At 46.4% G+C, this 11,528-nt stretch overlaps 1 protein-coding gene across 1 annotated transcript; it reads right to left on the reverse strand.

The window, feature by feature from the left end:
• Positions 1-3,597: 3,597 nt before the first annotated feature.
• LOC120770639 lies at positions 3,598-4,302 on the reverse strand. Its single transcript, XM_040098240.1, has one exon. The coding sequence runs from the start codon at positions 4,300-4,302 to the stop codon at positions 3,598-3,600; it is 705 nt and encodes a 234-aa protein (XP_039954174.1).
• Positions 4,303-11,528: the final 7,226 nt, after the last annotated feature.

Below are 11,528 nucleotides of genomic sequence, written 5' to 3' on the forward strand. Positions count from 1 at the left end.
GAGATTAATATTGGTTCTCTGCTTCCCTAAGATATTGAAACAAAAACACCTTTCTCTACTGATGGATGCACGACGATAAGAGGTATAAAAGTATGGCTGTATGTATTCGCCTTCTTGGAAGCCACTTCGCTAGCTTAACTTGATCTCTGGATCCCTGTGCACTTGTCAACATATTTACATGTGAAATCAAAAACGAAGGCATATAGTGAAATTCAATACAAGAGAGTATGTGCATATTAAGAAAATATATTAAGAGTATTTGTTAGTTTTTTTCATAGATTATGAAAATTTATTGCATTTATAAGAGTTGCCTGTTCGATTCACCACTTCACAAGCTTTGTCTGAGTCGGAAAATTAGACATTCATCATTGAGAAGTTAATGGATCTTCTGAGATTGATGTTTGAAGAACCGATAGATAGATAGATAGTATTATGAGGTAATGCACCGCGACCTAGGGTCTATTGTGCCCTCTCCTATATCACATGTCTTCCCAGAGTGCCAGCAGCCTGAATAGTTCCAGTAGTTTGCCGGGCGCTACTGAGGTGATGCGATCCCTGCTGATATAAATGGAATCCAGGGCCTTAAGCCTTTTTCCACAGATTGCTTTGCAGTCCAGGATTAGGTGTGCTGGTGTTTCCTGTTCCAAGTCGCAGAACCGGCAGTTAGCACAGGAGACTATGCCCATGTTGGACAGGTGTTTCCTGAGCCTGCAGTGCCCTGTGTAAATCGCAACGAGGAGACGGACTTTGTCACGGGGAGGCGAATAAGTTCCTTGAACCTGGAGAGATTGTACCCTCCTAGAAGCAGCTTGGCGTGGCGCATACTTGATGCCTGTTGCCAATGCCGTTCTCTCTCCACTCTCTCCTCCGTGCGGAGCAGCTCCTTAAAAGTGTGGGATCCTACCGCTATGTATGGTTCTGGTCCCATCACCTTGGACGCTGCCGCAGAGCGGGCCAGTTCGTCGGCCTTCTCGTTTCCTTCTATTCCCAGGGCACCCAAATTAGGTGCCCCCGGTTGCACCGCTTGCACAAGGACAGGCGGTTTAGCGTTTCTATGCATTCCTCCACTAAAAGTGATTTGGTCTCATATGATGAGATCGACTTTAGTGCCGCTTGACTATCACTTAGAATAGCTATGCGCTGGTTGCGGTAGTTGCGGCTGAGGTTGACATCAGCGTACTGACATATGGCAAAAACTTCAGCCTGGAAGATACTTCGGAAGCATCCCATTGGTATGGACAGCTTAGTACGCGGTCCCACAATACTTGCCCCAATACCCTTCGGCGTTTTTGAGCCATCAGTGTACTACTGAATGGTATTGTCTTACAGCAGCTTTTCCAGCGTGGAATCGCTCCACTCCGTCTTGCTGCCTAGAGTAACTTTGAAATTCTTTTTGAGGTTTATTTTCTTCGTGGTGCCGTCCTTTGGGAGGAGAGCTAGCGGTGTGCTTTCCGCTAGTACGTCCATCTGTCTAGAGGACATTATCTTCCCTCTTCCGCAGCCTTCTGCTGACATTAGCAGCATGGTGTGTTTTGCTGCATGTTTTATCACCTGATGCAGCGGTGTGAGCTCCAGTATGACTCCCAGTGCCACCGTGGGGCGTGTGTGCATTGCCCCCGAAGTACAGACACAGGCAAGTCTTTGCAGCTTTGACAATCTCCGGATCACTGAAGACTGCGCTGCTTTGGTGGCCCAAGCAACCGCTATATAGGTGACAATAGGCCTTACTATCATGGTATACACATCTAATGATACTTGGCTTGCATCCCCATGATCTGCCGGTCAGGCGTCTGCAAACCATTAGTGCTCTAGTTGCTTTGGACAGCGTTAAGTCCAAATGCCTGCTCCACCGCAATGATGATTCTAAATTGACGCCAAGGAATTTGACCTCCTTCGACATTTCCCCCTCTGTGCCTCCCATTGTTAGGGACCTCAGGCCCGGAAGAGATCTCCGCTTAGTGAATGGGATCACGGTAGTTTTTTCTGTGTTGATATTTAGCCCTACCGTGTTGCACCATCCTTTCGCGGAGAGTGTTCTCAAATCTGCCTCTCGCCACAATGTCGTCCGCGTACCCTTGACAGCGGATTCCATTGCTGGTGAGCAACTCAAGGAGTTCATCTACTACCAAGCTCCATATCAGAGGGGATAGTACTCCACCCTGTGGGCAGCCCCTTGTGGAGCCAAGAGGTGCTTTCTCCCACCGTTGTTTCCGCTACCCTAGTGCGCAGAAGGGCTTCTATCCATCTGCATATCGGAGTGGTTACGTTCCTTCTTTCAAGTGCTTTGATCACGCTAGTGTGAGACGCATTATCAAAGGCGCCCTCAATGTCTAGGAAGGCGCAGATCGCAACCTCGCCATTATCCAGCGAATCTTGCAGCTCAGACGTGAGTTGGTACAGAGCAGTGTTTGTGGATCTACCCGCTCTGTACGCCGCTCTGTACGCCTGCCTGGCATGTAGGGGTGCGATATTCAACGCTTCCGATCTAATGTGGTTATCTATTACTTTCTCCATCCCCTTAAGCATGAAGAATGTGAGACTTATAGGCCGGAATGATTTGGCTAGCGAATAGTCTCTCCTCCCCTACCTTGGTGATGAAGATTACTTTTGCAATTCTCAATGGCTCTGGGATATACGCCATCGCCAGGCTGTCCCTCATCAGCCCTAGCAGGTGTGGCAGGAGAATATCCATACCTTGCTGCAAGAGGGCCGGGAAGACGCCGTCCACTCCCGGTGACTTATAGTTCGAAAAGGAGGCCAGTGCCCACCTGACTGAGTCCACAGTGAACAAATTCCTTGCAGTCAGCCAGTCTGAGCGGTCCGGCCTACGTGTGACCGATGCTGGAGTTAGGTCAGCTTGAAACGTCTCCGTGAAGTGCGCTTGTAGGAGTGTTTCTGCCCTCTCCTCCGCGCTAGTCGTATAGGTCCCGTCCTGTCTTTTTAAGGATAATAATGTGTCCGTCTTACCTCTCGACAACGCCTTGTGCAGCCGAGCTGCCTCCGGGGTCGAGGAGACGCTGACACAGAATTTCCTGAAACTGTTTGTCTTGGCAAGCCACAATAAGGAGTAGATTGTTAAGTGCCGTTTGTATTCTTCCCAACTGCCCATGTTATCCGAAATGAACCTTTTCACGATGGCAGCCGAGGCTGCTGATGCGAGATGTAGGTTCACCTGAGCAACTTCTATGCCGGCGCTGGAGCTTTATCAACCTGCATCTCAAGCCGTTCCAGGAGCTCTTGGGTGGATGGTAGCATGCCTTCTTATTCATTGGGGAGATCGTTGCTCCTGCTTTCATCCGCGGCGGCGGTCACAGCCAGACTCGTGTCGCTCTCCCGCAACCACAGCGGCAGTCGCCTCTTGCACTGCTGAGCTGCCTACGGATGGAGCCGGTGCTGCGGTCATCCCCGTCGTAGGTTCTTGGCTCGCCGTTGACGTTGCCTTGGGCCTCCATGGCAACATTGCTATTCTTCGGAAGCGGAAGTTCAGCTTGAATCCTTCTGTCTGATGTATTTTCAGGATTCATCGTCTACTGTTAGGTTGAGGTTCCACCCTGAACCTGCAACACTGTTCGATACGACCTTCCGCGCCGTGGTTCCTTAGACCTCGTTTTGGTTTTTCACTAAACCAAGCGCGAAGTCGTAGTGCTTGTCCGCACTTCTAGGGAAAAATACCACCATACTGTGCAGTTGTGGTATATCATCGCATCTCTTAACACACAGGGCCGGACCCTTCCAACCCTCTAGCTTTGGCGTGTTTTTCGTTAGCCAGGTGGCCGACTTCTCATATTGACAGTCGACCAGTAGCATACCACCCTTAAAGAAGATGCCGTTAAAGGCGCCGGTGTAGTCATCGTCCACGAACAAAGCGTTCACTAGGCAGTCCTGGAGAGCCGTCTGCTGTTCGGACCCTAGGGATTCCGCCGGGTAGTTGCGGGGCAACACTGCCATCCGGATGCTCCTCACGGTCTCCGAGTATTTTCGGCTTGCGGTTCTCGTCGGCTGCTGTTTGGAGTTAGAACGTTTTTCACTGGCTTCCTGTGGTTTATCCTCTTGGATTCTTTTGAACTCCTGAGGAGTTATTTGGCCGCTTTTCCTCTTCTCGGTTCGACTGGGTGCCTCTTGGGGTGCTGGCCTAACTTCGCTCCGTCCCTCCGACAAGGTTGCTTTGGCTAGGCGCCGCCTCTGATTTCTGCATCTTGTTGCAGACGAACCGTTGGCACCTGCACGTTGTGCATTATTAGGAGAGGGGTTGCTCCCCCTGCTCCTACTCAGAGCCCGCTTTTCAGCTGTTTCCAGTGTCATGCCGCCTTAAAGAAATCATTCCCGCTCTTCGTGGGTTATCGTGACTTCCTGGGCGTCCTGGTTCCGGGGTACATGGGAAGTTCCCTCGTTGCCGTTTCCTTTTACGTTCGCCCCTTGATTCTACTTTTGTGAAACTACCCTCTTTTCCGCAGTCGATTCAGCTCGAGGGGGTTGTGGGGGCGGCGTTCGCGCGATTCGCAGTGGTTGCGATGGACGCACTACGCTGAGTGCCGCTGCAAGAGGACACGTCGTCGTCGTCGCGCGGGTGCTCCTCAAAGAGTGCTCGTTCTTCCGGCGACAGGGCATCCAGGAAGTTGAACTTTCGTCTAGACCCTGGGCCACTGTTGCTTGTACTTGTGCAGCTGTTCGCCGTTGTTGTTGATGGTGATGCTTTGGCTGTTGTCGTTGTTGTTGTGTTTTGTTTTTTGTTTTGTTGTTGTTTTCGTTGTTCATCTTGTTCGTACTAAACGGTTGTACTGTGTGCCTCCCGCTCTATTCTTCGGAAGGGCAATCTGAAAGGTCCGCCGCGCCAGAGCCCCTTGACGCGGTAAGGCCAACGTTACTTCCCTAGGCGGCCCGGTGTTGGGAAGGCTCCGTTCGAATACAGTTGAATTTACCTCCTGGCTGCAAATCATCCAATGGGCACGGGAGTCGCATAACACCCTGGATTAGGAGGTGGTAGCTCTTGGTCACCGCACACATGCAGCCTCTGCCAGCCCCCCGGAGAGATGCTATGTAGCATCACCCCTGTTGTTTTGGAAATGCCGTTCTGTGTTGCAGTTTAAGCCCCTGCAACGCGACAAGGTGCCTACCATTCGCAAAGGACCGATGCCATGCAAACAGTTTTTCGGCAAATATCGAACAAGCCATTCGTTAGAGAAAATCAGAAATTATAAAAAGGTTTTTTAATATCTGATTGTTTTTTCAGTTTACGAAAGCTAGGTGATATAGCTATTTGTTGAGCTCTTGCCAACATTCGCTCGAATCGAAACTGAGAAATATGGAAAAACATTTTTAAATACGAAAGTGCAAAACTCCATGACTCAAATCTGTTTATAAATATGCACAAAATAATCAAAATTAAAAACGAAACATGTCGCTAGATATAATATATCAAAACAGATCCACATCCAAATTTGATATAAATCTCATGATCCTTTTACATTCATAATTAAAGTTTACACTACTTCGCTAACAACACGCTGCTGTACATAAATATATGATTTATGGTATGCTTAAAATAGATTCCAATTCCAGGGAACGTTCGAGTGCTGAATTAATTAATGAATTACCTTGCATGCTGGTGCTTATTTGCCAATAACTGCTCGTATTTATTTGATGATGATTCACGCAATACATTAATGGTGTTATTTATATCGATGCCCTGCAACTTGAACGCACCCCACGCCCCAATAATAACAACAATAAAAGTTTGCAAGCATATTCGACTCATGAAGTAGCTCTGTACTAGTATTATAGGCATATGCAAATTTTACATGGCATTATCAAGGCATGACCATTTAATCTCAACCAACCCATGTGTACACACGTGCAAACTACGCACATTGTATGCATAGTCAACAAAATATGTAAAGACTTGTTAAGGTTTCAAAAAATTGAGATAAGTCCTGTCAAAGAACCAGAATTTGTGTGATAGCAAATCCTCTTTTTTTCAGGACAGAAACACCTCAGGCCTCTTGACGACGAAGATCAATGATTAACTGTTTTAAGTAAAAAAGGGTCTGAAAAAGTATTTTATTTTAACATAATTTATAAATTACATTTATACCATTTCTTGAAAAATATTATTCTGAAATTTTCAAGGGTTCGCTTGTGTCGAATGTGGGACGCTATAATATAAAATCTGTAATAGTTAAATGTCTGGATCGATATCAACTATCTATTCCAAATATGCCACTCACTTAAACCACACATGTCAAAAATAAGTGTCGCCCAACGCAAAAAAGGCCATTAATTTTCTTTCCGATAAATTTTTTTTCCTTCCACACAACTAAGTCATGTGATCAGCCTGATTCGGTAAGATTAGAAATCTACGTTATACGACGTTATCTGAAAGATTGCAACGCAAACTTCTTTATACTTCCAACTTAACTCTTCCGCATTGTCCGGACTATGACTGAAGCCATTTGGCAGGCTTTGTTAGGGATGGAAGGCAAATTCGCAAATACAATAATTCTTCACGGCTTTGTAGAACTCCTATGGACCATTGACCCCAGACCGACACGTGAAAACCTAGGCAGGCCTCAGAGTACATTCCCATCTCGTTATCATTAAATTGGTGTGGTAGGTGCACCTTGAGGCGACTCTCTCTTTGCGCTGGTCGGCTAGAAAATAGTAAAATGAGAAAAGCGAGTGGCCAGAAACGAATCTTTAATATATGGCTCAAGCAAGACTCAAGACTCCGGTCTTAGACTAAGTATCCTCTGAGTAGCAAAAAACAAATCGGTTTGAAGGCGGCCTAAAATTAGATTATTATTAGAATTAGGCAAAACAACCCTCCCCAGGGTTGTCCGCAGGGTTTAGGACCTGCCACGTTAAAAACTATATATGAAACATATTAAGTACGAACGCAAAAAAGGTCGTGCGGGAAAAGTTTGTCGGAATCGGCCTCCTTGAAATTAGACGACGACTCAGGCGGTCATTACCTGCAAGACAAAACCGACTTCTGGTAATGGTAGTCTGAGATTGCGGATACCGCTCGAAAGAGGAGTTCGTGAAACCTGCTAACAGGTAGCGAAATTAGGGTTACAGTGTGAGGTATATCAAAGAAAACTAGAGATGTAATGAATCATGTATTCAGACAACAAAAGTATTACCATCTAGTGAATATATATCTTTATATCTCAATGTCCTCTAAGAAAAAGTGCCATAAATTACGGTGACTTCAAAGACATACAAGGTCCGTAAAGCGAGCAGATATTTTTGGTAGTTTAGTATATCTCAGCTTAGGATTATGCAGCGAATATTAAGTTGCGGTGCATTTAAGTGGGCCCATCGGTCGTGCTCGTTCTGTGGACGTTTGTGCTTAGTTTGATGCGTTCGTTATTTTGTGACCTCAGTTGCGTTTGGGTATCGCTTGTGGGGATGGTGCGCCGAATTGGAGTTACGCAAGAATGTGCGAATATATTTGGCGTGATGTTAGTTTAGCAAAGCTCCAAGAGATCTTTTTATACGAAGTAGTAGTTAATTATGCATGATGGTATTCTCCGCGTAACTTAATGCATCTGCCCTAATCAAAATCTTCTAATTCAGGCAGGAAAAAGTCGTTAAGCATGGCTCGATATCGTTCCCTATTGACTGTAACTTTATGACTGGATGTATTTTTGAAGAAGTGTTTACCAACAATTCCCTCTGCCCATAGAGTACACCGTTGTGGTTTACCATCGCTGAAAAATGTTGGCCACTTCATTTTCAAATTTGCAACAATCAAAATCAGATAAATACCTTAATGTGTAAAACGTCAACCAGAGCATCGGAATTTAAGCAATTTTATATATACATATATTCTATATAACTCATATACATCATTAATACTACGTATTAGGTAGTTGGAGTAGCGTCGACCCTTTATCTATTAACTATTGTCATGGCACACTTTTAAAATGTTCCCTGGGTTTCATTAAGGTACCTCAAATACAATCACCAATCATATGGAGCAAAGCCTGCTGAATATTCGAAAATCCTGATATTAGTTGTAAGGGGTGGTATATGATCAAGCAAGTTTCCGCCCGAATGTGTCTATTTTAGGTACAAAGTTACACTGTTATGAGTAAAACATGCTCTGTTGTTTTCATTGAGATAACTCAACTATTGGCATATATCGGGTGATTTTTTAAGAGCTTGATAACTTTTTAAAAAAAAAAACGCATAAAATTTGCAAAATCTCATCGGTTCTTTATTTGAAACGTTAGATTGGTTCATGACATTTACTTTTTGAAGATAATTTCATTTAAATGTTGACCGCGGCTGCGTCTTAGGTGGTCCATTCGGAAAGTCCAATTTTGGGCTTTTTGGAATTTCTTCGGAAATGTTGTCTTCCAAAGCTGGAATAGTTGCTGGCTTATTTCTGTAGACTTTAGACTTGACGTAGCCCCACAAAAAATAGTCTAAAGGCGTTAAATCGCATGCATGGTCTTGGTGGCCAACTGCCCATGCATCCCGATTTCTTGAGATGAATTGTTCTCCGAAGTTTTCCCTCAAAATGGCCATAGAATCGCGAGCTGTGTGGCATGTAGCGCCATCTTGTTGAAACCACATGTCAACCAAGTTCAGTTCTTCCATTTTTGGCAACAAAAAGTTTGTTAGCATCGAACGATAGCGATCGCCATTCACCGTAACGTTGCGTCCAACAGCATCTTTGAAAAAATACGGTCCAATGATTCCACCAGCGTACAAACCACACCAAACAGTGCATTTTTCGGAATGCATGGGCAGTAGGCCACCAAGATCATGCTTCATCATTTAACGCCTTTAGACTATTTTTTGTGGGGCTACGTCAAGTCTAAAGTCTACAGAAATAAGCCAGCAACTATTCCAGCTTTGGAAGACAACATTTCCGAAGAAATTCGGGCTATTCCGGCCGAAATGCTCGAAAAAGTTGCCCAAAATGGACTTTCCGAATGGACCACCTAAGACGCAGCCGCGGTCAACATTTAAATGAAATTATCTTCAAAAAGTAAATGTCATGAACCAATCTAACGTTTCAAATAAAGAACCGATGAGATTTTGCAAATTTTATGCGTTTTTTTTTTAAAAAAAGTTATCAAGCTCTTAAAAAATCACCCGATATATGCGGCATAAAGTCACCTGGAAGTTCGAAAATCTTTATATTAGGTATATGGGGGCTAGGGGAAGTATTGACCCGATTGTACCCATTTTTGATACACAGAATGGCTATTGGAAGGAAAGGATTCTGTCTGAATTTCAATTGTGTATCTCACACATTGACCGATCAGAAGTTAGCTATTGAAGGTACCTTGCCGTGGTGTATACCGGTGTGGATGGTGTTGATTGGCAGTGCCCAGGCAGGATGTCGGCCGCCGAATGCGTGCGGCAACCAAAAGCTACCCCTCCTAATACAGGGTCTTATGCGACTCCCGTGCCTATTGGATGATTTGCAGTCAGGAGATAAATTCGGCTGTGTTTCAACGGAGCCTTCCCAACACCGGGCCGAATTGGGAAGTAACGGTGACCTTACCGCGATATGGGGCTCTGGCGCGGCGGACTTTTGAGTTCCCCTTAACTTACATAGACCTGATCGTTCATCTCGTTGAGCCAAGGTTCGCACGAAACAGATGGACAACAACGTCACTAAAACTAAAAATACAACCTGAACAAGGCAAAGACCATTGCAGGCTACGGCAACGGAAACAAAAGTGGTACTGTTGCAGGCAAGTGGGGTTCAGGAGCTAAACGCAAGTTTACTTTCCTGAATGCTCTATCGCCTGAGGAGCGAGCGCTGTTTGAGGAGAATGCTAGGGAGGAGGATGATGACATGCCCTCATGCAGCGGTGCTCAGCAGGCGACATCCACTGCACCCGCAAAAAAAGCAGCGAACATCTCCGCAACTCCCCAAAGCAGAATCAGCTGCTCGGACTCAGCGGAGTCGCAACGTACCTGCGTAGCAGGAGGCGTTGGCAGAAGAAAGAGGAGACGCAAGGGAAGACTGCCCCCTCTACCACCAACAGGTCGTCCGGGTGGTCATGATGACCCTCGCAGAAAGGGAATGAGTAGTGCCAGTCTAAAATGGCACCTAAGGCACCTCCAGGAGGGAAGAACTCCTGAGGAAGCCGAAAAGATGGCGAGGAACCGGGTCAGAGGCAACAGTGCAGATAAGTAAAACGTTAACTGGCTGAGGGAGATCGCTCCCAAGCTAGTTGGCTGGGAAAGCTCCATCCTATGCGTGAAGATGTGGGGAGACATACCGATCATGCACTGTATGACGGTACTCCTACGTCACTTACGAGTTTGCTCTGGGGCTCGTCAGGAACCAAAACAGAGGAATTAATATCTCGGCCTGGCGAGTGGTCGATAGCAAAGTGTAGGGTTCCGGAAGGAGGTTCAACTTGGGTGTGGGCGAGTCCTACAAATTTATCCGGAAGGGGGGCTTCCGTCTGAGCTATCGGTTCAGCACGGTAGTCATGAAGCCCTACAAGACGAAGGGTACCGAAAAGAAAGACGAGAAGATGCAGTTAGACAGGCCACTCGTTCCAGCACCAGTCTGGCCGAGCAGGTTGCAACTGCGGAGGCCACAGTGGAAGTCCCAGCGGTGGAGCCGACAGTTGAAGAGGGGGTACTACCCTCTACGCAAGAGTTCTTAGAGGGGCTTAAGGACCTAATGGTAATGCGAGGGGAAGAGCAGATGAGAACCACTTCATTATTGAACCGATCCTATAGTGCTCGCAGGAAAGAAGGTTACCCAGGCGAACCTGCATCACGAGGCGTCTGCATCCGCCGAGCAAGTTCTCGGCGGCTAACCTGGGCATCCTGTTAATACAGGAGCCATGGGTCCACAGAGGAGAGGTCAGGGGCCTCAACTTGGACTGCAATAAGGTAATCTTGGATATCTCCAGTGGAAGACCCCGGGCTTGTATAGAAGTTAGGAGGAGTATTTGTTACTTTTGTATTTCAGAATTCTTAACACAGCACATGGTAGCAGTGCAGGCCAGAGACAACGAAGGTGCGGACTTCGTCCTGGCAACGGCCTATTTTCCAGGAGACACGCATACTGCGCCCCCCGAGGCTGTGCAGGGCCTGGTGAATTACTGCACGAGGAACAAACTGCCCTTGGTTCTGGGGTATGATGCGAACGCGCAATGCACGTGTTGAGTCTCTCCTTAAATTTATTATTAGTAATAATCTAAGTATTGAATATGTAGGATGCGAACCTACATTCGTCACAAGAAACTGGAGGGAAGTGCTCGACATCGCCTTGAGTAACGAACTAATGTCGGGGCTAGTCTCATAGTGGAGAGTGTCGTCAGAACCTTCACTGTCAGACCACAGTATCTTGAGATTCGAGCTAGGGGTTGACATCATGCTAATCGCCCTCAAACGTATTCCCAAAAACACAAATTGGGCCACATATCGGGATACGTTGGAGCTAAATCAGAAAGGGGAGGGGAAGCTAATCAGAGGTGCAAAGGCCTTGGGACTGGAAAGCAGGCTAACTGATCTGAAACAGGCCGTGACAAGCGCGTATCACT

Source organism: Bactrocera tryoni, chromosome 3 (assembly GCF_016617805.1).
Source record: "Bactrocera tryoni isolate S06 chromosome 3, CSIRO_BtryS06_freeze2, whole genome shotgun sequence".
In the NCBI taxonomy this organism is placed as follows: domain Eukaryota; kingdom Metazoa; phylum Arthropoda; class Insecta; order Diptera; family Tephritidae; genus Bactrocera; species Bactrocera tryoni.

What these genes read in the sequence shown, in the direction of transcription:
- LOC120770639 (XM_040098240.1), bottom strand. Translation starts at nt 4,302, where the DNA reads ATGACACTGGAAACAGCTGAAAAGCGGGCTCTGAGTAGGAGCAGGGGG.